The 24754-nt window shown below is 48.8% G+C and overlaps 2 protein-coding genes across 5 annotated transcripts in view; one reads left to right on the top strand and one right to left on the bottom strand.

The window, feature by feature from the left end:
- Positions 1–3946, top strand: part of fancd2 (FA complementation group D2) — a 120107-nt gene extending 116161 nt beyond the window's left edge. For 3 of the 4 annotated variants that reach the window (XM_038812301.1, XM_038812303.1, XM_038812304.1), the window contains 2 exons: positions 835–927; positions 2777–3946. In XM_038812301.1, the coding sequence (XP_038668229.1) occupies positions 835–927 (93 nt within the window). In that variant the 3' untranslated portion in view covers positions 2777–3946. The remainder of the gene's footprint in view (positions 1–834; positions 928–2776) is intronic. The other variant, XM_038812302.1, reaches the window with a different exon arrangement.
- A 5558-nt stretch (positions 3947–9504) lies between these two features.
- Positions 9505–23161, bottom strand: LOC119974013 (FANCD2 opposite strand protein-like). Its single transcript, XM_038812787.1, has 2 exons — positions 22158–23161; positions 9505–10522 (listed from the first exon to the last, which is right to left on the bottom strand). The coding sequence occupies exon 2, from the start codon at positions 10520–10522 to the stop codon at positions 9989–9991; it is 534 nt and encodes a 177-aa protein (XP_038668715.1). The 5' UTR covers positions 22158–23161; the 3' UTR covers positions 9505–9988.
- Positions 23162–24754: the final 1593 nt, after the last annotated feature.

Raw genomic sequence — 24754 nt, 5'->3', positions numbered from 1 at the left:
CAGCTCCAGGGTCCCAGGTTCGATTCCGGCTTGGGTCACTGTCTGTGCGGAGCCTGCACATCCTCCCCGTGTGTGCGTGGGTTTCCTCCAGGTGCTCCAGTTTCCTCCCACAGTCCAAAGATGTGCAGGTTAGGTGGATTGGCCATGCTAAATTGCCCTTAGTGTCCAAAATTGCCCTTAGTGTTGGGTGGGGTTACTGGGTTATGGGGATAGGGTGGAGGTGTTGACCTCGGGTAGGGTGCTCTTTCCAAGAGCCGATGCAGACTCGATGGGCCGAGTGGCCTCCTTCTGCACTGTAAATTCTATGATAATCTATGATTAATCTAGGACAACGGTTCGGCACAACATCGTGGGCTGAAGGGCCTGTTCTGTGCTGTATCTTTCTATGTTCTATGTAGCGCCTTTCATGGTTTCAGAAAATAACCCTTTGCTGTTGATGAAGAGCTTTTGGGGTGCTGTTATGTCGGAAACATGGTAACTGATTTACACATCGCAAAGCCCAACAATTAGGAACATAATAATGACTGGATAATCTTTGATTGAAGGATAGATATAAGATAGGAGACCACGAGATAACGCCCCTGTTCTTCAAAATAATCCCATGGGATCCATTTGAGATGGAAGACTTGATTTAACGTCCCATCTGAAATTTGAGACAAGTACAAAATCTCTGGAATGGTGCTTGAACAATCGTCTGACTTGGAGGGAGTGTTACCCACTGAGCTCTTATCCAGAAATTACTTGTGATCTTTGTTTATTCCGAAAAGCTTGATTTTCTTTGTATCCACCATAGGGAGAGAGAAAGCTTGACAGAATATGTTTGTTTCCTTGTAGGAGAGTGAGGAGGATTTGGATGGAGACGAATCAGATACAAGGAAAGCTACAAAGGATGATGAAGGAATTAGTGAAGACACTGACTGTGATTAGGTCTGTATTTATTGTACACAACGTAAGGGGAAGCTCCTTACAAATTCCGTTTTCAAAATGCACATGTATCACTTGGCACATGTCATCTGGTTGCTTCCTACTATCCAGCACATGAGGCTGGTTGGGCTGTGGGAGTGGTATCTTCTCTTCACATTGAGGATTTTGAGTTTAACAGTTCTTTGACTTCTTCCCAACCACAGGCTTCCTGAGCCATATCTTGACAGCTACTCTGGGTCTCAGGTGACTTGCTTCCCATATCACATTGGATTGCATGCCCTCAACTGGGTGCCTTTCTACAGGGGGAGATCATAGTCATTGATCTAACCATGTGGTTGGCAGTAGAGCGTGTCAGAGCACCATCAAATTGTCCTGTAAATAATCTGACTTTAGTCTTCATGTCACACGTTGATTTTTCATCTGATAAAATATATCATGTTATTAGTTTTTTCCTTCAGGTTAGGAGTTTAATATGTCTTTATATCGGACTGGCAACCCAGATATTGTGAATTCAGATTCCACCATGATAACGTGAGAAATTAGTTCAATAAATCTAGTAATCTGCAGGCTGGCATTGGAGGAAAAGATTTTTAAAAAAAATAAATTTAGAATATCCAATTCATTTTTTCCAATTAAGGGGAAATTTAACGTGGCCAATCCATCTAACCTGCACATCTTTGGGTTGTGGGGGTGAAACTCACGCAGACACGGGGAGAATGTGCAAACTCCTCACAGACAGTGACCCAGGGCCGGGATTCGAACCCGGGTCCTCAGCGCCGTAGGCAGCAATGCTAACCACTGTGCCACCGTGCCGCCCACATTGGAGGAAAAGATGGTAATTGTTGCTAATATCCTTCAGGGGCGAGAACCTGCTACCCCCACCCAGTCTGACCTACATTTGACTCCAGCCCCACATTCCATGGATTGATTCCTCCTGCCCTCTGGAGGTGTCCTAGCAAGCCACATAAATCGCTTTCTCAGGACAGGCAATAAATGGATCATCACCCTCTCTATCCACACCTGAAGACCAAATTTTCCCTGTTTTACCTCGAGTCACCCCGTGTCTCGTCTCCAACTACAGACATTGGGCTAGGAGCATTATGAGGTCTGCCTGGGGAAGCCCAGTGGCTAGGTTTATTAATGTACTGACAAGCAGGTTTTTTAGAACCCATCTTGGCAAGCGCCGGTCTCTGCCCATTCTGCTGGAGGCAGGCAAGGACATAAGATGGAAGTCATTCCTGGGCACAGTGAAAAATCAGTAGCGGAATTTCCCGTAATTGCTCATAGCCTGCTGGTCAGTTGCGGAACAGTATAGCATCATGGTTCGGTAATGATGTGAATCCTGAGGAAGGCAATAACCTGGAGTGAACAAAAATTATTAGGGCGAGAAAGTTGAAAGAGGACAGAAGAGACTGTTAGCTTAAATTCCTCCTCTAGTATGAATAGAAATCAAAATACAGTTTTATGTATTTAGGGCGGCACGGTGGCACAGTTAGCACCGCTGTCTCACGAGGCCTGGGACCCGGGTTCAGTTCCGGCCTTGGGTGACTCTGTGTGGAGGTTGCACGTTCTCCCCCGTGTCTGCGTGGGCTTCCTCTGGGTGCTCCTGTTTCCTCCTACAGTCCAAAGATGTGCAGGTTAGGTGGACTGGCCATAATCAATATGCGGGGATAGGGTGGGGGGGGGAGTGGGCCTGGGTAGAGTGCTCTTTTTGAGGGCCGGTACAGACTCGAAAGGCTGTATGGCCTCCGTCTGCACTATAGGGGTTCTATGGGTTTCTCCTATGTGAGCCGCTGGTTCGAAGTTACCAACAAGCTACCCTAATCCAGTTGTCTTCCTTCCCTTATTCTAGGTCCGTATTGGTATCCTATCGAGTATAACAGACTGAGTGAGGCCAAAGCGTTTCCAGCAGTATCTTTGGTTTCTGTAATGCAATTCACGGTCTCCATGTAAATATGCCAAAAAGGTCTCCTGGTGCCCAAGAAAAGAGAATTTGCCAAACCACTTCAAACAAGTCAATGTGGCAAATTAATACAATTGTAAAATAATATAGTGCAGCATGGATGGTGCTCCAATTCCTAATGTACCTTTTTATATTTATACTGCTATATTTCTGTTTTCTCTGCAGACTGGTAATTAGGATTTTTTTTTCATGCACCTATGGTGAGAGCATTTCACATTTGGTTTATCAGTTGCACTAGTGCCATCAATTTTGTGTTTGAAATTTGCATTTAACAGCACAGTCCTTTGGGGCACTGTGACGAAGTGAGCAGAACACTGGCCGTGGGGTACAGAGTGCCGGTGCACTCTGATATGGGAAGCACAGCACCATGAAGTGGTAAAGTGTGTAGTCCAGGCCACGTTCTCCAGAATTATTCTCAACTTTCTTTTTAGGGACAATACCCCAGTGAATGCCGGGCACTCCCGCAAAGTGAAGAATAATTGAAAGGGCAAGTCAACCCTTCTCTTTGTTCAGACACCACCAGCCAGCTGTTGCCCTCGAGCGAGCGAGCAGGCCTCTTGCCGACCCTTTTCAACGTGGATGGTGAGGCAGTGTCCTGGAAATAAATCTGATTCAGTCAGCAAATTCAATAACTTGTCATTTGTGTGCAACGCCCATCTCCCAGGATCCCTTAAAACAACATTATATTACAAAATTGTTAATTCATTCAGTTTGAGGCGTGTAGAGTGCTGCTGGTCTGTCTCCGCCAGAGCGCCTTACGTGCTAATGCTCATTGGCTTTGAACTGTGGAATGACCAGTCAAAGGTGGCTGTTTTGTGACTTGAATAGTACACTTCATAGTAATTGATTCCGTTTGTGGCCTAACCTCATGATGTATAAGAAAAATGAAGAAAAATCTGTAGACTTTTAGGCTGAGCCACTTGTGACGTGTTTCCTGCACCCTGACCTGGATTTCATGAAGTAACATCCTTCGGGTGCTCCGGTTTCCTCCCACAGTCCAAAGATGTGCGGGTTAGGTGGATTGGCCATGCTAAATTGCCCGTAGTGTAAAAAGTAAGGTTAGGGGGGGGGGGGGGGTGTTGGGTTACGGGTATAGGGTATACGGGTATAGGGTGGATACGTGGGTTTGAGTAGGGTGATCATTGCTCGGCACAACATTGAGGGCCGAAGGGCCTGTTCTGTGCTGTACTGTTCTATGTTCTATCATCGGGTTTTACACACGGTGCAGCCATTTTTACTGAGTTTCCACAAAAACAAAGTTATTGGGAGATCCAGGTGACCTAAGTACGATATGTCTTGGCCGGAATTCTCCGGCCATTGGCTGGCGGCGGGTTCTCTGGTCCCGCCGGCAATGCAACCCCGCCTGCGGCCCTGTGGCGGGGTGGTTTCAATGGGAAATCCCATTGACAACAGCAGAGAATACCGCCTCCATGGACGGCACGCCAAATCCTCCGTCAGCAGTAGCAGGGCAGACGAGCAACAGAGAATCCTAGCCCTTGCACCCATTAATTTCTACTGTTAAGTTAGAGTCAGTTAATTTCTTTTTTTTTAATTTGAAGTGCCCAATTTATTTTTCCCAATTAAGGGGTAATTTAGCGTGACCCAAGCAGGCATGGGGAAAATGTGCAAACTCCTCACAGACTGTGACCCGGGGCCGGGATCAAACCCGGGTCCTCGGCGCCGTGAGGCAGCAGTGCTAACCACTGCACCACTGTGCTGTCTCTAGAGTCAGTTCATTTCAAATTATCTAATTTAGTTCAAATTTTGACACCGCATTCCACTTAGCTGTTTTATTTACATTGCTTATTTCAAAATGATTGGGTAATTAGTATTTTCTGTGCGCACACAGTAGCAATAGATTGTAAAGATAGAGTGATGACGTTTCTTTGGAGAAGTCACATTGCTGTCACCTCATCATCAGACAGTGTATCTGATTTTGCCGTTGAGAGTTACTTTCCTAGTTTAATTTGAAGTGGGGATCAGAGGTCATATCAGGTAGGCGCATTAACAGGGAGGATACTTATGGGAACCGGAATATATTTTTTAAAATGAGGGATTCCATGTAGTACATTGGCACTGTATTATCTGCCAACACCACCTTGTTCTTCCTAGGGAGTTGGTTTAATTATGCATCTAGACAGAAATGGTGGTCAAAGTTCACTGCACGGCCCTCTCTAATACATCAGATGTGTCACTGTAAATACAGAACAATTACTTTTGATAGATACGGTCCTGCAGTCCCTTTTACGATGCTCAACAAGGTGTCTTTGTTTCTGATTGTTCGGGCATTACCATTGTAAACTAATATTTTTGTTAACATGTTATTCTGCTGTATAAAAATTAATAAAGTTATAATTTAATTGTTTTTTTAAAGATTTTTTTTTATGGGACATCCTTGTTAAACAATTAGTGTGAGCATTATCCAGTGTTCTTTACTGGAAACATTGCTCTGCAAGAATAACTAAATCTAGCCATTGCCCAAGTCTTTTCAGTCATGAAGCAGTGTCACCTGTTATCTTCCTTAGGGTGTGTCTAGGAGATGAGATTACGGTTGACTTGCTTCCACTGCCGTTCGATAGGTTCAGGGATGGCTCATGAATCCAATGTGCAATCTGCAGACTGCCACATATGACAAATTGGAACCATAGAAGCCCTACTGTGCAGAAGGAGGCCATTCGGCCCATCGTGTCTTCCCCAATCTACTAAAAGAGCACCCTACCTAGGCCCACTCCCCGCCCTATCCTTGTAACCCCATCTAACCTGCACGTCTCTAGACCGTAAGGGACAATTTTTTTTTATCATCACAACCAATCCACCTAACCTGCACATCTTTGGTCTGTGGGAGGAAACTGGAGTGCCCGGAGGAAATCCACGCAGACACGGGGATAACGTGCAAACTCCCCACAGACAGTCACCCAAGGCCGGAATTGAACCTGGCTCAATGGAGCTGTGAGGCAGCAGTGCTAACCACTGCGCCCCCCAATTGTTTGGGGTTTTTTTTTTTTAATTTAGATTACTCAATTATTTTTTCCAATTAAGGGGCAATTTAGCGTGGCCAATCCACCTACTCTGCACATTTTTGGGTTGTGGGGGCGAAACCCACGCAGACACGGGGAGAATGTGCAAACTCCACATGGACAGTGACCCAGAGCCGAGATCGAACCTGGGACCTCAGTGCCGTGAGGCGGTTGTGCTAACCACTTGGCCACCGTGCTGCCCTTTGTTTGGGGGGTTTTATGCTCTCTCTGACACCTCAACTTTGACTCTGCACATTCCCAACAAAGTCTCGATGTGCTTGCTGCGCGCCCGAATGAACTTCCTCCATTTTGATCAGTCACAATTCAGGGTCTGACATGAATTGTTGGAAACGTTTGACCCCTTCAGGGATGCTTTGAGTACATCCCTGAAGCATTTCCACTGTCCTCCTGCTGAGACTGAGTTCAGAGTTCATGGTTCTGGTATCAGGTATACACATGACATGTCATGACATTCCCGTACCAGCCTCCCCGAACAGGCGCCGGAATGTGGCGACTAGGGGCTTTTCACAGTAACTTCATTTGAAGCCTACTTGTGACAATAAGCGATTTTTAAAAAAATAAATAAAACAAAATGTCCATCAGAGCTGCTTTTGAAGGATCAACGCCTCGATGCTTAGCATGTTGCCTTGCTTACGTTGGACCACCCTTCTTGCCTCCAGATTTGGAAGATCTTGCAGTGTTACTCAATTGCCAAGGGGGTGAAAGGTTATCAGGGGTCGGCTGGAATGTGGAATTGAGGTTCCAATCCAATCAGCCGTGACTTTATTGAATGGCGGCGCAGGCTCGAAGAGCTAAGTGACCTCCTGTTCCTAGTTTGTGTGTACTTCACCAATGCTTTGAGATGCATGCTGTAGGTTATCCATAGTCTCCAAAGCATATAGGAGCATGGGGGCCATTACTGTTCCATAAGCATTGACACATATACAGTGTAGGGATTGATCTGCCCTTTCTCTCTCTCCCTCTCTTTCTCTCCCCCCCCCCCCCCCCCCCCCCCCCTCCCCCATGCATATTGATAGGCCTGTCTGTACATGTGCCTTCACTCATAAGAACTAGGAGCAGAAGTAGACCGTCCGGCCCTTCGAGCCTGCTCCGCCATTCTATAAGATCATGGCTGATCTATTCGTGATCTCAGAACCATGGTCTCATGCCACCTTACTATATAATATTGACACAGCTAAATTCAAAACAGGTAGAAAATGCTATGAGGGCTTCATATCACAGGTCTTCCAAACAGCAAGTGATGGGGTGCTATTGAAACAGGCCATTAATTAGTATTATTAGTGAAATTCTATGTTCAGTCTAACAATGACGAACTATCCATGTATCATGCGAACATATGAGTTAGGAACAGGAGTAAGCCACTTGGCCCTTTGAGCCTGTCCCACCATCGATCTAATTAACCTCCAACCTAACCCTGATAACCCGGCTGATTTTTGATTATGCTGCCTTAGGAAAGCGGGCAAGGTAATCAAAGACCCCTCCCACCTCGGTTATTCTCTCTTCCAACTTCTTCCATCGGGCAGAAGATACAAACGTGTATCAGATTCAAATACAGTCCCCGCTGTTACCAGACTCCTGAATGACCCTCTTATCGTCTGAACTGATCTCTTCACACATCTTCTGTACTGAATAGTACTGCAATCCGTATGCTCCACCCAATGTCTGTGGCTATATATTTACATTGTGATTCTATCTTATGTCCTATGTTTTATTTTCATGTACGGAATGATCTGTTTGCACTGTATAAAGAACAATACTTTTCACTGTACCTCGGTAAATGTGACAATAAACCCAAATCTAAATGGCACACCACTGGTCACATCCTGCCAACCAGAAAAATAACCATTTATGGCTACCCTCTGCTTCCTGTTAGCTAACCAGTCTTCTGTCTGTGCCAGTATATTATCCTCTACACCATGGCCCTTTGTTTTCCGCAATAATCGTTGAAGTGGCACCTTATCAAATGCCTTCTGGAATATTAATGTGTGGGAATTGTACAGACTGACATTGGAGCTACAATTGTAAAGGCCCTCCTGTTGATTCCCTTATTTCCCTTTTATTTTACTTTGTTGTCATCGTTTTGATCCATGGATATTTAATGAACATATACCTTTTTAAGTCGAGCAGACGAAATAAGGAACTCAAAAGCTGCATAATAGTGCACTGTGTTATTGAGCTTAGCTTTTTAACAGAACTCAGACTTTCTGGCATCCAAGAGCTCAGAGGACTTTGGTTTGATTGGTTGGCTGGTGGTCAATGAATTGGCCAAATGTTGTATTCTGTGTTTGTTAATCTTGTGTGTCCATAGAGGAGGGTGTGGGTGAGTTAAAGGGGGGATGGGGGTCAGGAACTAGATAATAGTTACCAAGTTGAGTTTGCTGTCTATTTACTCATATGTATTGTTATTAATAAAACTTGTGTTTAAATTTACAAATCTGGTGACTGCAGTTAATGGGCAGCCAAAGACTTCGAATATTTTCTAAGAATTAATTGTTAATTTCAATTGTGTTGAGGCTTCGGGTCAAGTGGGGCTGGAATTGATCCCCAGGGTGTCGTAACACAATGCACCGCAGGCCTTGGGCGTATATCCGACAATACACCCAAATGAAAGAAGGGTGTTAAATTGCAATGTACTGCCACATGTGTTTTATCTGCATATGCTGCTATTCAAACTGAATCAAACTCCATCGCCTACATGTCATTCCAAAGCTGTGTGAAGTGGTGTGGTTTTCCCTCGGTGGACGCCTGGTGCCGGACGTCATTTAATGTGGGTATGCGGTTGCGCATCAGCAGACACACGGGGCGGGATTCTCTCTCCCATCGTAACTGATTTCTGGTGCAGCGCCGCCCCCCCCCCGCCGGCAGCGGGATCCTCTGTCTCTCCAGCCGGACAATGGGGTTTCCTTTTATGGGCACGCCCGTGCCGTTGGGAAATCCGCATGCGTGAGAGCACTGCCGGCGAAACGGAGGATTCCGCTGATGGAGAATCCAGCCCAAGGTTCTTTTTGAGAAGGCAGGTATAGTTCCTGTGGCAAGGGAACCTTGATGACTGGAGTCCTGTGTACTGCTACAACCTTCCTCCGCCATCGCAGCCCATTGATACCATACGAGTATCTTCTGCCCCATATCTGCCGTTGAAGACTTGTTTTGGATTGCGCTTTGTCTGGTTCCTCCCCCTCTGATCTTACCATCATGGGTGACCCTGCCAGGAGTTTAAGACTCCCGACCGCATCGTTCCCGGGATCAACGGAACACTCAAGCCCCTTCACCATGACATGTTGGCAATCCACGGGAAATAAATAGACAACAGCAGAACCTGTCACGCTTTCCTTTGCTCAGAGGCACCTGGGCCCCAAACCTGGTACCTGGTAACTGCCCCCAGTGGAAGGAGATTGTGCTTGGCAATGTGGCCTCAGCAAAAGTGAATCAAGCTTTCTTTTGAACTGTGTCTACAGTTCAATGTCTTGAAATACTGTGTGAATAAACATAAAAACTGCTGGAAACAGCAAGTAATTAAAAAATGTCAGTTTTATTTTAGTCATTCTTAATCTCTGATTTCTCTAAAACTTGATTTGAAAAAAAGAAAATAGTGTCGTAATAAGTTGTTGTATTTCACCCTATTTGACTGTGTTGTGTCCGAGAAAAGACACTTGTCATCACATCCGATCATGGCCTAGAGTCGCTCAATTCTCAGCCGCAAGAGGAATGAATGAAATTCCACACTTCCATCGTGATATTCGTTCAGCTTTTCCTGAATACACACAAAGCAGCAGGAATGGCAAAACTTAACGTTAAGTGATTTTATGCCCAGTGCATGATTTTGTTTGAAGGAACATGTTTTAAAGGACACGGTTGCAACCATTGTGATGCCTCCCAAGCTTGTACCTCTAAGGGAAAAAAACAGAGCCACTTCTACCCAGTGACAACAGCAGTTGCGAAAAAGTCCAGCGTTTACTCTGCTAACCTGGCTGAAGGCATCCGTAGAGAAGAGTAACGGGGATAAAAGAATACACAGTTTTAAGTTTTAAAAAAAATTTCTTTCAAGAAACAAGTTTTGGAAGTATCAAATTTGTTGTTGTAACAGGTAAAAACATTTCTGGTAAGCTGTGTAAATCAAGGCGACGGCCCTTAACAATTGCCTGTAAATCATCATGATGAAGTTAAATTTATACTGAGCAGCTAACGAGGGCATGGGGGGGCTGATGTTGATCTCGGTGAAAGCTGAACCTTCTGAAGCACAGAAGTCCCCCGCCCGCTTTGGTGCTTTGGTGGTGATGGCTCTTCCAAACACTGAATCAACAGAGCTGAGTTTGATGGGATGAGGTTTATGTATAACCACGGTGGTGTCGTACTCGGCTTCTGATGTGTAACACCTCTCGGGATTAACCTTTCCCGTTTCACCAAGAAGGTGCAGGAGATTCGAGTCATCGGTTGCAACGTCGTCTTGCAGGTAGAGGGCCACCTCCTGGTCTGACGGTGAGGGCATCTGTATTGTCTCTGCTCCATCTAGTTGCCCAAAGGGATTTGTACTGTATCTGACCCACTGAAAATTCTCATCAAACGGAGACCAAGGATGCCAGAGCTGAAATGCAGTCATCTTCGAATGTGAAGATCAGGTCCATGAAAAGAAGGGGGGAAAGTGTTGATTATCAGCGTTTCACTTTTATTGCTTGTGAATAGAAATAAATTCCAATTAAAAATCCAACTGGCTACATTTGAAAAATATTTTTAGTTTCAAGCTCTTTCTTTCAATATATATGTAATATATACATAGTGTATATTTAAAAATAGTTCAGCATATTATATAATCTTTATTAGTGTCACAAGCAGGCTTACATTAACACTGCAATGAAGTTACTGTGAAAAGCCCCCAGTCGCCACATTCCGGCGCCTGTTCGGGTACACGGAGGGAGATGTCAGAATGTCCAAATCACCTAACAGCACGTCTTTCAGGAATTGTGGGAGGAAACCGGAGCCCCCGGAGGAAACCCACACAGACGCGGAGAGAACATGCACACTCCACACAGACAGTGACCCAAGCCGCAAATCGAACCCGGGTCCCTGGCACTGTGAAGCAACAATGCTAACCACTCTGCTACTGGATTATAATGCCTTTTGTTAACCTTATAGCTCACTCCTACCGTATGTCATGGTTGAAGGAATAGTGCACTCATGGGCAGCCCATTATAACGAGCCTAAATGTTTTAAATTCTCATTCTTATTTTCGAATCCCCCCCCCCCCGTGGCCTTTCCTGTCCCTACCTCTGTAACCGCCTCCACAATCTCTGCATTTTCTAACTCTGGCCTCACTGGTAATCACTCGGCTATTGGCGGCGCTGCTTTCAGCTGCCTCGCCCCGAAGCCCTGTGGTTCCCTCTCGAATCACCTCTCTCTAATTTTCTCTCCTCATTTTAAGACGCCCCTTAATATCTGCCTCTGTGAGTGGGCTTTTGACCTTCCTTATGACAAAATGTGTTTGATATCACTCACTCCCCATTTTTGGGACAGACATTATGTTTGAAAGTGGAAGTTTAACTTGAAGGCAGTTGAATAAAATAAATTATGACGGCATGAGGACAAATTTGAGTATAAAAATTGGCAAGTCATGCTGTAGCTGTATAGAATCTTAGTTAGGGCATACTTGGAATATAGCATTCAATTATTATTATTACTTCTGGTCTACCAGAAGGATGTGGAGGCTTTGGAGAGGGTACAGGAGAGGCTTACAAGGATGTTGCCTGGTACGGAGGGCATTAGCTATGAGGAGAGGCCTCACACACCAAGGACCCGTGTTCGATCCCGGCTCAGGTCACTGTATGGAGTCTGCACATTCTTCCTGTGTCTGCATGGTCGCACCCCTACAATTGCAGTGTAGGTGGATTGGCCATGCTAAATTGCCCCTTAATTGGAAAGAAAATGAATTGGGTACTCTAAATTTATAAAAAGAAAAAAGCTATGAGGAGAGGTTTGATAAATTTGGTTTGTTCTCACTGGAACGACAGAGGTTGAGGGGCGACCTGATAAAAGTCTACAGAACTATGAGGGGCATGGACAGAGTGGATAGTCAAAAGCTTTTTCCTAGAGTGGAAGAGTCAATTACTAGGGGACATAGGTTTAAGGTGCGAGGAGCAAAGTTTCGAGGAGATGTGCAAGGAAAGTTTTTTACCCAGAGGGTAGTGGGTGCCTAGAACTCGCTGCCGGAGGAGGTGGTGGAAGCAGTGACGTTTAAGGGGCGTTTTGACAAATACATGAATACGATGGGAATAGAGGGATACAAACCCCGGAAGTGTAGAAGTGATGTGACCATCAATTCACTCGAGACATGACAGGAAGTAAACTGTGGCTTTAATAGACTTGCAACTGAGCCTGCCTGCGACCAGAAGAACTGACGGCAGACTCACAAGACCGCAGCCTTTATACTTCCGGTAGTGGGAGAGGCCCTGGGCGGAGCCGAGGGTGGAGCCCTGTTCAAGCTCCTCATCTCCCCCTGTGGGCAGAGCCGTGCAACGGCTCACAGACAGAGCCCACAAGGACACAATGATATATAGTGTGAATTAAGCATTATACATTCACCACATTCACCCCCTATAAAAAAATTCAAGTCCGGCGAGGGTGACGGGTCTACAGATTGAGCCGGTCCGGTTGCCGAGTCGTCCGCTGGGATCGGCGGAGCACTGGGGTTGCAGCCGCTTCAGATGGCTGTGTGCTGATGGGCGGTGTGGATCTGAGGGTGGACTCCGGGGGTGGTTCATTCAGAGCTTCGTTCCTGACCGGTGCGACGGGCGAAGGGGGGCGCAGTAAACCTGTAGGCGTGGGGGCGCAGGGTGTGGGGGGTCGGATGGGGTGTAGTTTGAGGGGTGCCTCGGCTGTGGTGGTGGATCCTGCAGGCGCCAGGTCCCGGAGGGAAACGGTGTCCTGACGGCCATCGGGGTGTTGTATAAAGGTGTAGTGTGGGTTTGAGTAGAACATAGAACATAGAACAGTACAGCACAGAACAGGCCCTTCGGCCCTCAATGTTGTGCCAAGCCATGATCACCCTACTCAAACCCACGTATCCACCCTATACCTGTAACCCAACAACCCCCCCTTAACCTTACTTTTTTTATTAGGACACTACGGGCAATTTAGCATGGCCAATCCACCTAACCTGCACATCTTTGGACTGTGGGAGGAAACCGGAGCACCCGGAGGAAACCCACGCAAACAGGGGGAGGACGTGCAGACTCCACACAGACAGTGACCCAGCCGGGAATCGAACCTGGGACCCTGGAGCTGGGAAGCATTTATGCTAACCACCATGCTACCCTGCTGCCCCTGTAGCAGTAGTACCCTTTCTACTAGTGGGTCCGTTTTACGTATCCGGACGTGCTTCCGGAGGAGAACCAGGCCCTGTGTCCTCAACCAAGATGGGAGCAAAGCCCCGTAGTAGTGCCCCTAGGGAAAACAAATAATTGCTCGTGAGGGGTCTGATTAGTGGCTGTACACAGGAGGGACCGAATTGCATGGAGCGCGTCGGGGAGGACCTCCTGCCAGTGGGAGGTCGGGAGATTCCTGAACCGTAAGGTCAGTAGGACAGTCTTCCAGACCGTCGCGTTCTCCCTCTCCACCTGCCCGTTCCCCCTGGGGTTATAGCTGGTAGTCCTGCTCGAGGCGATACCCTTCTCGAGCAGGTACTGACGCAGCTTGTCCCTCATGAAGGACGGACCCCTGTCACTGTGGACGTAGCAGGGGAAGCCGAACATGGTGAAGACACTGTGTAGGGCTCTGATGACTGTATGGGAGGTCATATCGGGGCATGGGATGGGAAACGGGAGAATTCGTCTATGACGTTGAGGAAGTACACATTTCGATTGGTCGAAGGGAGGGGCCCTTTGAAATCGATGCTCAGGCGTTCAAAGGGCTGGGAAGCCTTTACCAGATGGGCCTTGTCTGGTTTATAGAAGTGCGGCATCCGCGCAGATCGGGCAATCCCTGGTGATGGCTTTTACCTCCTCAGTGGAGAAAGGCAGATTTCGGGCCTTGATGTAGTGGGCGAGCCGGGTGACCCCCGGGTGGCAGAGGTCATCGTGGATAGCCTGTAATCGGTCGTCTTGCGCGCTGGCGCATGTGCCGTGGGACAGGGCATCTGGGGGCTCGTTAAGCTTCCCCGGCCGATATATGATGTCATAATTATAGGTGGAGAGTTCGATCCTCCACCTCAAGATTTTATCATTTTTTATTTTGCCCCGTTGCAAGTTGTCGAACATAAAGGCAACCGATCTCTGGTCGGTGATGAGGGTAAACCTCCTACCTGCGAGGTAGTGCCTCCAGTGCCGTACGGCTTCCACAATGGCTTGAGCTTTTTCGACTGAGGAGTGTCGAAGTTCTGAAGCGGAGAGGGTTCGGGAGAAGAAAGCTACTGGTCTCCCTGCCTGGTTCAGAGTGGCAGCGAGAGTGACCTCTGAGGCGTCGCTCTCCACCGGAAAGGGGACGGATTCATCCACCGCCCGCAAGGCGGCTTTGGCGATGTCGTCCTTGATGCAGTTGAAGGCCTGGCGGGCCTCGGCTGACAGTGGGAAGAGTGTGGTCTTAAATAGTGGGCGGGCTTTGTCCGCACACTGGGGGACCCACTGGGCGTAATAGGAGAAAAATCAAAGGCACCTCTTGAGGGCCCTGGAACAATGAGGGAGAGGGAGTTGTATACGGTCCGGGTCAGGGCCCAGGACTCCGTTTTCCACGACATAGCCGAGGATGGCTAGTCTGGTTGTGCGGAAAACACATTTCTCCTTATTGTATGTGAGATTGAGTTTCTGGGCGGTTTGGAGAAATCGGTGGAGGTTGGCGTCGTGGTCCTGCTGGTCATGGCCGCAGATGGTGACGTTATCCAGATACGGAAACGTGGCCCGCAGCCCATACTGGCCCACCATTCGGTCCATTGCTCTTTGGAACACCGAGACCCCATTCGTGATGTCAAAAGGAACCTGGAGGAAATAGAAAAGGCGGCCATCTGCCTCAAACGCTGTGTAATGGCGGTCCTCCGGGCGGATTGGGAGCTGGTGGTATGCAGACTTCAGATCCACCGTGGAGAATATGCGGTACTGGGCGATCTGGTTGACCATGTCTGCAATTCGGGGGAGGGGGTACTCATCGAGGTATGTGAACCGGTTAATGGTCTGGCTGTAATCAACCACCATCCGGAACTTTTCCCCGGTCTTGACGACCACCAACTGAGCTCTCCAGGGGCTGTTACTGGCCTCTATGACTCGCTCACGTAGGAACCGCTGGACTTCAGCTCTGATAAATACCCTGTCCTGCAGGTTATACCGCCTGCTGCGAGTGGCAACGGGTTTGCAGTTAGCCGTTAGATTAGCGAAGAGTGGAGGGGGGTTGATTTTTAGAGTCGCTAAGCTGCATATAGTGACAGGGGGTAGGGGTCCACCGAAGCTGAATGTGAGGCTTCTAAGATTGCATTGAAAATCGAGCCTGAGTAGGAAGGGGGCGCAGAGGTCTGGGAGTACGTACAGCTGGAAATTAGAGTAGCTGGCGCCCTGTATTGTTAATGTCGCAACGGTGCGCCCTTGTATTTGGACCGAGTGCGAACCCGAGGTGAGGGAGATAGTTTGCCGCGCAGGGAAGATGGGGAGCGAACATCGTCTTACCAGGTCTGGATGCACAAAGCTCTCGATGCGCCTGGAGTCGAAGAGGCACGGTGTCTTGTATCCGTTGACCTGAAAGGACGTCATCGAGCTCCTGAGGTGCTTTGGCCACGACTGGTCCAAAGTTGAGTTGCGGGTAGTCGGTGGCTTGATCAGCAGTGCTGGAGTGGCCCCGTGATGACTGTCTGCAGAGGTCGTAGTCGTCGAGATGAACATCGGGTGATGGCCAAGATGGCGGCCCACATTGATCGCACGTGGCGGGTGATGAAGAAGATGGCGTCCAAGATGGCCGCCCCATGGATTGCACGTGGTGGGCGGCGAGGAAGATGGCGGCTCCCATGACTCGCACATGGCCGGCCGCATGGGGGAGAATTGCCAAGATGGCGGCCCCCATGAGTCGCACATGTCGGGCGGAGGCGGAGTCGGCAGACACGCTGCAACATTGCGGGGTCTGCGGGCCTGCGAGTTGGGGGAGTGATTGCTCGGGATAGCGGGAGAGTTAGAGGGTTTAGATTTAGACAGGCATACCTTAGCAAAATGTCCTTTTCGACCGCAGCTGCTGCAGGTCGCGTTGCGGGCCGGACAGTGCTGCCGTGGGTGTTGGGGCTGACCGCAAAAATGGCACGCTGGCACTCCATAGTTGGTGGGTGGCCGCGCAGTGCAGGCCTGGGGCAGTCTCTGGTCGGGGGTCCACGACGGGGTCGCGTGGTCAGCTGGGAATGAGTTCAAACTTTGAAACGCGACCTCCAGCGAGGTTGCTAGCGTTACAGTGTCCTCCAGGTTCTGGGCCCCTTTTTCGAGGAAACGCTGGCGCACGTAGTTAGACCGGACCCCTGCAACATACACATCACGGACAGCGAGTTCCATATGCTGGGAGGCAGTTACAGCCTGAAAGTTACATTCCCGTGCAAGAGCTTTTAGGTCGCGCAGGTAGTCCTCTAGCGACTTTGCGGGGCGCTGGCGGCGGGTAGTGAAAATATGCCGCGCGTAGACTTCATTTACAGGCCGCACGTATAGTCGGTCGAGTATAGCGAGGGCTTCGGTGTACGAGTCGGTACTATCGAGTTGCATAGAGATGCGATGGCTCACCCGTGCGTGCAGGAGACTGAGTTTCTGCTCTGCAGTAGTAGCGGAGGTAGTCGACGCAGCCAGGTAGGCCTTGAAGCACCGAAGCCAGTGTAGAAAGAATTCCTTCGATTCTGCAGCCTGCGGGTCGAGTTCTAGTCGATCAGGTTTGAGGGCTGATTCCATAGAGTTTTTTTTTAAGTCTATTAAATTGATGTGACCATCAATTCACTCGAGACATGAGAGGAAGTAAACTGTGGCTTTAATAGACTTACAACTGAGCCTGCCTGCGACCTGAAGAACTGAGGGCAGACTCACAAGACCGCAGCACTTTATACTTCTGGTAGTGGGAGGCGCCATGGGCGGAGCCAAGGGTGGAGCCCTGTACAAGCTCCTCATCTCCCCCTGTGGGCAGAACCGCACAACGGCTCACAGACAGCCCACAAGGGTATATAGTGTGAATTAAGCATTATACATTCACCACAAGAAGGTTTGAAGTTAGACGGGCAGCATGGTCGGCGCAGGCTTGGAGGGCCGAAGAGCCTGTTCCTGTGCTGTTCTTTGTTCTAAATTGGTTGCGGTGGATTGGGTAAATACATTAAAAGATATGACTGTGCATCGGCAGGTGATAATCTTCAAAGAACTACTGCATAGCTTACAGCAACTTCAAGGTGCAAAAAAGCCAGTGGTTGACAGAGGACATTAAGAATTGTAGAAGATTAAAAACAAAAGTTTATAAAGTTGCCAGAACCAGCAGTAAACCTGTGGATTGGGATTTTTTTAGAATACCGCAAAGGAAAGCCATGAAGCTGATTAAGAAAGGAAGAACAGAATGTGAATGCAATCGAGCAAAAGACGCAAAAACAGACTGTATAAGCCCCTATAAGTATGTAAAAAGGAAATATTTGGCTAAGACAAATGTGGGTCTGATACAGGCATATTCAGGAGAATTCATAATGGGGAATAGAGAAATGACAGAGAAGTTGATTACTTTATATCTTTCACTAAGGAAGATACAATAAATCTCCCAGATGTAATGATCCAAGGGACAAGAGGGAATGTAAAGTTGAAGGAAATTAGTATAAGTAAAAAGGTTGTATTGGAGAAATTAATGGAACTGAATGTTGTTAAGTCCCCTGCGACCTGATATTCTGCATCCCAGGGCGTTGAAAGAGGTTGCTATGAGGTTCCTCGACGGGCTTTCTTTTCCGAAGGTGCAGGAGGAGCAGGTGGAGGGGTTGGGTGCGCCGATTGAGCTGGAGGAGCTAGTTAACGGGATCAGGCAGATGCAGTCAGGGAAGGCACCGGGGCCAGATGGGTTCCCGGTGGAATTTTATAAAAAGTTTGTGGACCTAGTGGGCCCCTTGCTGGTGCGGACACTTAATGAAGCGTGGGAAGGGGAGACTTTGCCCCCGACGATGTCGCGGGCGCTGATCTCGTTAATCTTAAAGAGGGACAAGGACCCCCAGCAGTGTGGTTCATACAGGCCCATATCTCTCCTCAATGTAGATGCCAAGGTGCTGGCAAAAATCCTGGCCACCAGGTTAGAGGACTGTGTGCCAGGGGTTGTACACGAGGACCAGACAAGGTTTGTGAAGGGAAGGCAGCTGAACACGAATGTGCGGAGATTGTTGAATGTCATCATGATGCCTGCGATTGAGGGGGAGGCAGAGATAGTGGTGGCGCTGGATGCAGAGAAGGCCTTCGATAGAGTGGAGTGGGGGTACTTATGGGAGGTGTTGGGGAGGTTTGGATTTGGTGAAGGGTTTATTAGATGGGTGAGGCTGCTATATGAGGCCCCGATGGCGTGCGTTGCCACGAATGGGAGGAGGTCGGAGTACTTCCGGCTTTACCAAGGGACCAGGCAGGGTTGCCCCCTGTCCCCCTTGTTGTTTGCATTGGCAATCGAGCCGCTGGCGATGGCGTTGAGGGATTCAGAGAGGTGGAGAGGTTTGGCGCGAGGTGGGGAGGAACATAGGGTGTTGTTGTATGCCGATGACCTGTTACTGTATGTGGCGGACCCGGTGGGAGGGATGCCGGGGGTGATGGAGCTGCTAGCTGGGTTTGGGACCTTTTCAGCTTATAAACTAAATTTAGGCAAGAGTGAGGTGTTTGTGGTGCACCCTGGAGACCAGGTGGAAGGAATTGGTAGGCTCCCGCTTAGGCGGGCAGGGGAGGGTTTTAGGTACCTGGGGGTGCAGGTGGCCAGGGACTGGGGGACTCTTCACAAACATAATTTCACCAGACTTGTAGATCAGATGGAGGAGGAGTTCAAGAGGTGGGACATGCTGCCATTGTCGTTGGCGGGGAGGGTGCAGTCCGTCAAAATGACGGTGCTTCCGAGGTTCTTGTTCCTCTTTCAGTGCCTGCCCATCTTTATCCCCAGGACCTTCTTTAGGAGAGTGACTAGCAGTATCTTGAGCTTTGTGTGGGCACATGGGACTCCGAGAGTGAAGAGGGTTTTCCTGGAGCGAGGGAGGGATAGAGGCGGGCTGGCGCTGCCCAACCTTTTGGGGTACTATTGGGTGGCCAATGTGTCAATGGTGCATAAATGGGTGATGGAGGGGGGAGGGACGGCGTGGAAAAGAATGGAGATGGCGTCATGTAGAGGTACGAGCCTGGGTGCCATGGTAACCCCTAAGAGGTTTACCACGAGCCTGGTGGTGGCGGCGACCCTAAGAATCTGGGGATAGTGGAGACGGCATAGGGGGGAAACAGGGGGCTCGATGGAGGCTCCATTGGGTGGTAATCATCGGTTCATCCCGGGGAACAAGGATGGGGGATTTAGGGGGTGGCAAAGGGTGGGCATCAGTAAATTGAGGGACCTGTTTATTGGCTGGAGGTTTGCGGACCTGGGGGAACTGGAAGATAAATTTAGGCTTCCCCAAGGGAACATGTTCAGATACTTGCAGGTAAAGGCGTTTGCTAGGCGACAGGTAGAGGGATTCCCTTTGCTGCCCTCGTGGGGGACGATGGACAGTGCTTTGGGGGGGGTGCGTCGGAGAGGGGAAGGTGTCTGACATCTATAAGGTAATGCAGGAGGTGGAGGAGGCGTCAGTGGAGGAGCTGAAGGCTAAATGGGAGGGGAGCTTGGGGAGCAGATAGAGGACGGGACTTGGGCGGATGCCTTGGAGAGAGTCAACTCTTCCTCTTCATGTGCGAGGCTTAGTCTCATCCAATTTAAGGTGCTGCACCGGGCCCACATGTCCGGGACTAGGATGAGTAGGTTCTTTGGGTGTGAGGACAGGTGCACCAGGTGTTCGGGGAGTCCAGCGAATCATGCCCATATGTTCTGGGCATGCCCGGCACTGGAAGAATTCTGGAAGGGGGTGGCGGGGACAGTGTCGAGGGTGGTTGGATCCAGGGTCAAACCAGGGTGGGAACTCGCGATTTTCGGAGTTGCGGTGGAGCCGGGAGTGCAGGAGGCGAAAGAGGCCGGTGTCCTGGCCTTTGCGTCCCTAGTAGCCCGGCGGAGGATCTTGCTGCAGTGGAAGGATGCGAGGCCCCCAAGTGTGGAGACCTGGATCAGTGACATGGCGGGATTTATAAAGTTGGAAAGGGTCATATTTGCCCTGAGAGGATCAGTAAGTACAAGGGTTCTATAAACGGTGGCAGCCTTTTCTGGACTTCCTGGCTCAAAGATAGGTACCTTGGTCAATAGCAGCAGCAACCCGGGGTGGGGGGGGGGGGCAAGGGGGGGTGTTCCTTATTATAGTTTCTATATTTTTTCGCGACGGTTATGTAACTTAACATTGTGTTAACTTAAGTTGTTGTTAATATGTTGGGTTGTTCATTGAGGAGGGGCGAAGGTTCATGATTGTTGTCATTACTGTTATCGTTGGTATTTTAGTATGGTTTGATATTGTTGTATAAATTCTAAATTTTTCAATAAAAATTATTTTTTAAAAAAAGAAAGAGGTTGCTATAAAGATAGTGGATGCACTAGTGCTGATCTTCCAGCATTCAATAGATTTTGGAATGGAATCCCTACAGTATAGGAGGCCATTTAGCCCATAAAGTCTGCACCGAACCTCCGAAAGAGCACCCTACCTTGGCCCATGGCCTATCCCCATAACCCCACCCAACCTTTCGGAGACTAGGGGACAATTTAGCACGGCCAATCCACCTAACCTGCACATCTTTGGACTGTGGGAGGAAATCAGAGCACCCGGAGGAAACCCACGCAGACACGGGGAGAAAGTTCAGATTCCGTACAGTCACCCGAGGCTGGAATTGAACCTGGGACCCTGGAGCTGTGAGGCAGCAGTGCTAACCACCGTGCCATGCCGAGACTGCATCACTGGAGTGGGTAAAGTGCTACTGCCTGAACCCTGGAGTAAGAATATACGTGCCATTCTCACATTGACGACTGGTGGGGTACTGCAACGATCAGTACTTGGAGCCCCAGCTGTTCACAATAGATGACAATGATTTGGATGTGGGGACCAGATATAATATTTCCAAGTTCACGGATGATACAAAACTAGGCAGGAATGTGTGGTGTGAGGAAGATGTAAAGTGGCTGCAGGAGGATTTGGACAGACTTTATGAGTGGACAACAATATGGCAGATGGAATATAATTTGGACAAATGTGAGGTAATCCACTTTGGAAGAAGGAACAGATGTGCAGAGTGTATCCTAAATGGTAATAAATTAGAAAGTGTAGATGTACAAAGGAACCTGGCTTTCCATGTCCTTAAGTCACTGACGGCTAACATGTAGTTGCGACAAGCTATTAGGCTGGCTCGCAGAGTTTTAGCCTTGATCGCAAGAGGGTTTGCGTACAGGAGTAGTGAGGATAGGAGCTTGGTTAGATCGCACCTGGAGTAATTGTGTGCAGTTTGGGTCCCTTACCTCAGAAAGGATATTATTGCCATAGAGACAGTGCAACAAAGGTTCACCAGACTTGTTCTGGGATGGCAGAACTGACTTATGAAGAGAGATTGGGAAAACTGGGCCTGTATTCTTTCAAAGAAAGAGAGGTGACCTCATTGAAACCTACAAAATGCTGAAAGGAATAGACACGGTTATTGCAGGTAAGATGTTTCTAGAACCAGGAGGCACAATTTCAAAATAAGTGGGAAGACTTAGGACTGAGACCAGGAGAAATTTCTTTCCTCAGAGGGTTGTGAATCTTTGGAATTCTCTACATCAGAGGGCTGTGGAAGCTCAGCCAATTGAATACATTTAAAGCAGAGATTGATCAATTTCTGATTAACAATAACGTTAAGGGTGATGGTGATAGTGGGTATGAAAGGCATTGAGGTGTTTGGTCAGCCGTGATCGTATTGAATGGCGGATATGGTTCGATGGGCTGAATGGCCGACTCCTGTTCCTATGTCCTGTTTGGAATGTTGATGAAGTGACAGAGGCGGTGGTGGTGGGGGGGCTTGGGGGTGGAGTAATGCTGTGCTGGGATTTTAGTAATTTGTGGAGTACTAGAGGGTAGGGGTAGGTTTGGAGTTTGAGGGAGAGTAGAGTTAGAGATTCGAAGTGATTAGTCTTGAACGGGTGTTTTAGTTAACACTCACCTTTGCGATCCAAGGGTTGGGGTTGAGAAAATATGCCAGAAGGTAGGGATATTTTTGAGATCCCACCTTCCAGGACTCTTGATCTGATTTGTGTGTTTGTGTGAGTCATGACAACTATGTTAGGTTGCTTAGCTACCTGAATTGAAGTGTGTCATATATTTAGCCATGTAGCAATAATTGACCCCGCGTCACAATGGATGGAACGTTACCGGTTGAAACATTCTAGAACATTAGACTACATTTTGGAAACTGAACTTTGATAAGGACGGGGACCCCAACCGAGTAAACAAGAAACATAGTTTTGTTTACAACATGATATATACACAGCCCACGTAGATCCCTACCGGGTTCCTGCTCTGGACGGTACCTTACTGGCTGACCTTTTATACAGAGGTTAATAGAGATCCCCGGCCCTAGCGGGGGAGCTTGAATTCCACAAGGACACCGGGAAGATAATCATTCCCACCCTGTAAGCCCCGTGCAGGGTATTGCCTTGCTTCCCCCCCTCTCAAAGTCCATAGACCCCCTTGACAACCAAGGAGGCGGAGAAGGAGCAGGTGGAGGACATCAGAATTCTTTTTGGCTCTGACAAATCGTCATTGAGCTGGTACGCCGGATCGATCGGCTTATATCTTTCTGGTGAACGCCGTCTGCAGCAAGAACGCCATGGCGGACGATCGGAGTCCGAGACCTCAGATGTCTGACTCTTCACTTCAGAATCGAAAGACACAACGTCGGTCATGTCGGCGTCGAGAGAGACTGAAGGTGTCACAACAGGCCTTCACACAGGAGGATCCAGGACAGGTTTCCTTCATGGAACCTGATGAGGGTGCAACTTCCGTGAGCGAATCTGATCCATATGCCGCCGCATCAGGTGACCCCGGCTGCAAACTTGGTAAGAGACTGATTTTCTTTGGCAGATGGCAATTGCAGAGAGCCAGCGAGCACTGTCGTTGAACTTACAAACAGGTGCAAAGTGTCAAAAAGCTCGACGTTGAACTGGGCATTGCTCTTGCAAATCTTGGTTATGGCGCACCTTCGCGTCAATGTCTGGGATAATCAAACTCAGCTGTGTACAGAGCCTACGACCCATTAATATCTGAGCGGGGCCACCCCAGCTACTGCGTGCAGTAGACTCTGTACGAGAACAAAGGTCTTGCCAGCGGGGTGTCCATCGAGCTCAAAGTCTGTTTCTTGAGCCCCTGTTTAACCGTCTGCACGGCCCTCTCAGCCGAGCTATTTGATGCCGGATAGTATAGGGCAGAGCAGACATGGAAAATCCCGTTGCTTTTCTTAAAAGCGGCAACTCTTCACTTGTGGAAGAAGCCTCATTATCTGTCACAAGTACTTCAGGGATTATGGGGGTGGAAAAGGAAATGCGGAATCGCTCGAAGGTCGCCAAGGAGGTGATCATCGCCATCTTGTGGACCTCCAGCCTCTTGGAGTGGGCATCCACCAGGATGGGGAACATCACCCCCAGGAATATATCGGAGAAATCGCTTGCACGTGGGCCAAGAGGCTTCCTGGCCACTCTCAAAAGTATAGGGATGATGTCGCACGTGGGGAGCTTCTGGTGTTCTTGACACATTGAGCACGTTGGGACAACGTCTCGATATCCATGTCCAAACGTGGCCACCAGACATAGCTTCTCACCAGCACCTTCATTTTGGACACTCCGGGTTGCCTGTTGTGAAGGTCTTTCAACACGATCGCCCAGCCCTTCATTGGAAAAACAATCCTCGTCCCCCACAGGAGTATACCATCTTCAATGGGCAGCTCAGAGAACATTGAGGAGAAAGCCTTCAGTTCCCCTGGTAGCAGTCAATGTAATCTGCTGTGGAGCAGAAGATGTCGCACCTTGTCAAGGATGAGGTCAGTCTGCATCCAATTACAAATACACGATGCAGCGATGGGCAACAAGTCCACAAAATTCAGGACAGCGACTACTTCCCGTAACAGCCGCCCCGAACAGGCGCCGGAATGTGGCGACTAGGGGCTTTTCACAGTAACTTCATTTGAAGCCTACTCGTGGCAATAAGCGATTTTCACTTTCACTTTTCCCTTTGTCCGCCGCATGGGGGTTTGCGGATTCGGTCTGCAGGGGAAGATGGCTCAAAGCATCAGCGTGCGCAATCTGGATATCTGGGCGTTGCTCAAAAGTATTCGTAAGCAGCCAACAAGGCCCAATGCTGAATCCTCACTTAACTCACGGGATCACCTGTTCTTCATGGAAGCAGCCCAGTAATGGCTTGTGATCCGTAATGATCAAGAAATGACGGCCCTTGAAAGAAATGGCAGCCAGAGATGTACTGATGAAACCGTTTTACACCAAATAAGATCGCGAGGCCTTCCTTTTCTATTTGGGGGTATTTTCCCTCAGCCGCAGCTCGCGTCCCGGAGGCAAGGATGATGGGACGTTAACGGCCAGTACTCATCCGGTCAGACAGGACTGCCCCAATCCTGTACGGAGAAGCATGGCACGTAATGTACAACGGTTTTGAAGGGTCGAAATGCGTCAACAACCCCCGAAGAGGACAACCACCCTTTCCCCTCCTTACATGTCTCATCCTGGGCCTTGCTGCATTCCCATGGCTGGT

Source organism: Scyliorhinus canicula, chromosome 11 (assembly GCF_902713615.1).
Source record: "Scyliorhinus canicula chromosome 11, sScyCan1.1, whole genome shotgun sequence".
Classification (NCBI taxonomy): Eukaryota; Metazoa; Chordata; class Chondrichthyes; order Carcharhiniformes; family Scyliorhinidae; genus Scyliorhinus; species Scyliorhinus canicula.
The sequence above is the reverse complement of the archived record's forward strand: the minus strand, read 5'-3'. Positions and strand labels throughout refer to the sequence as shown.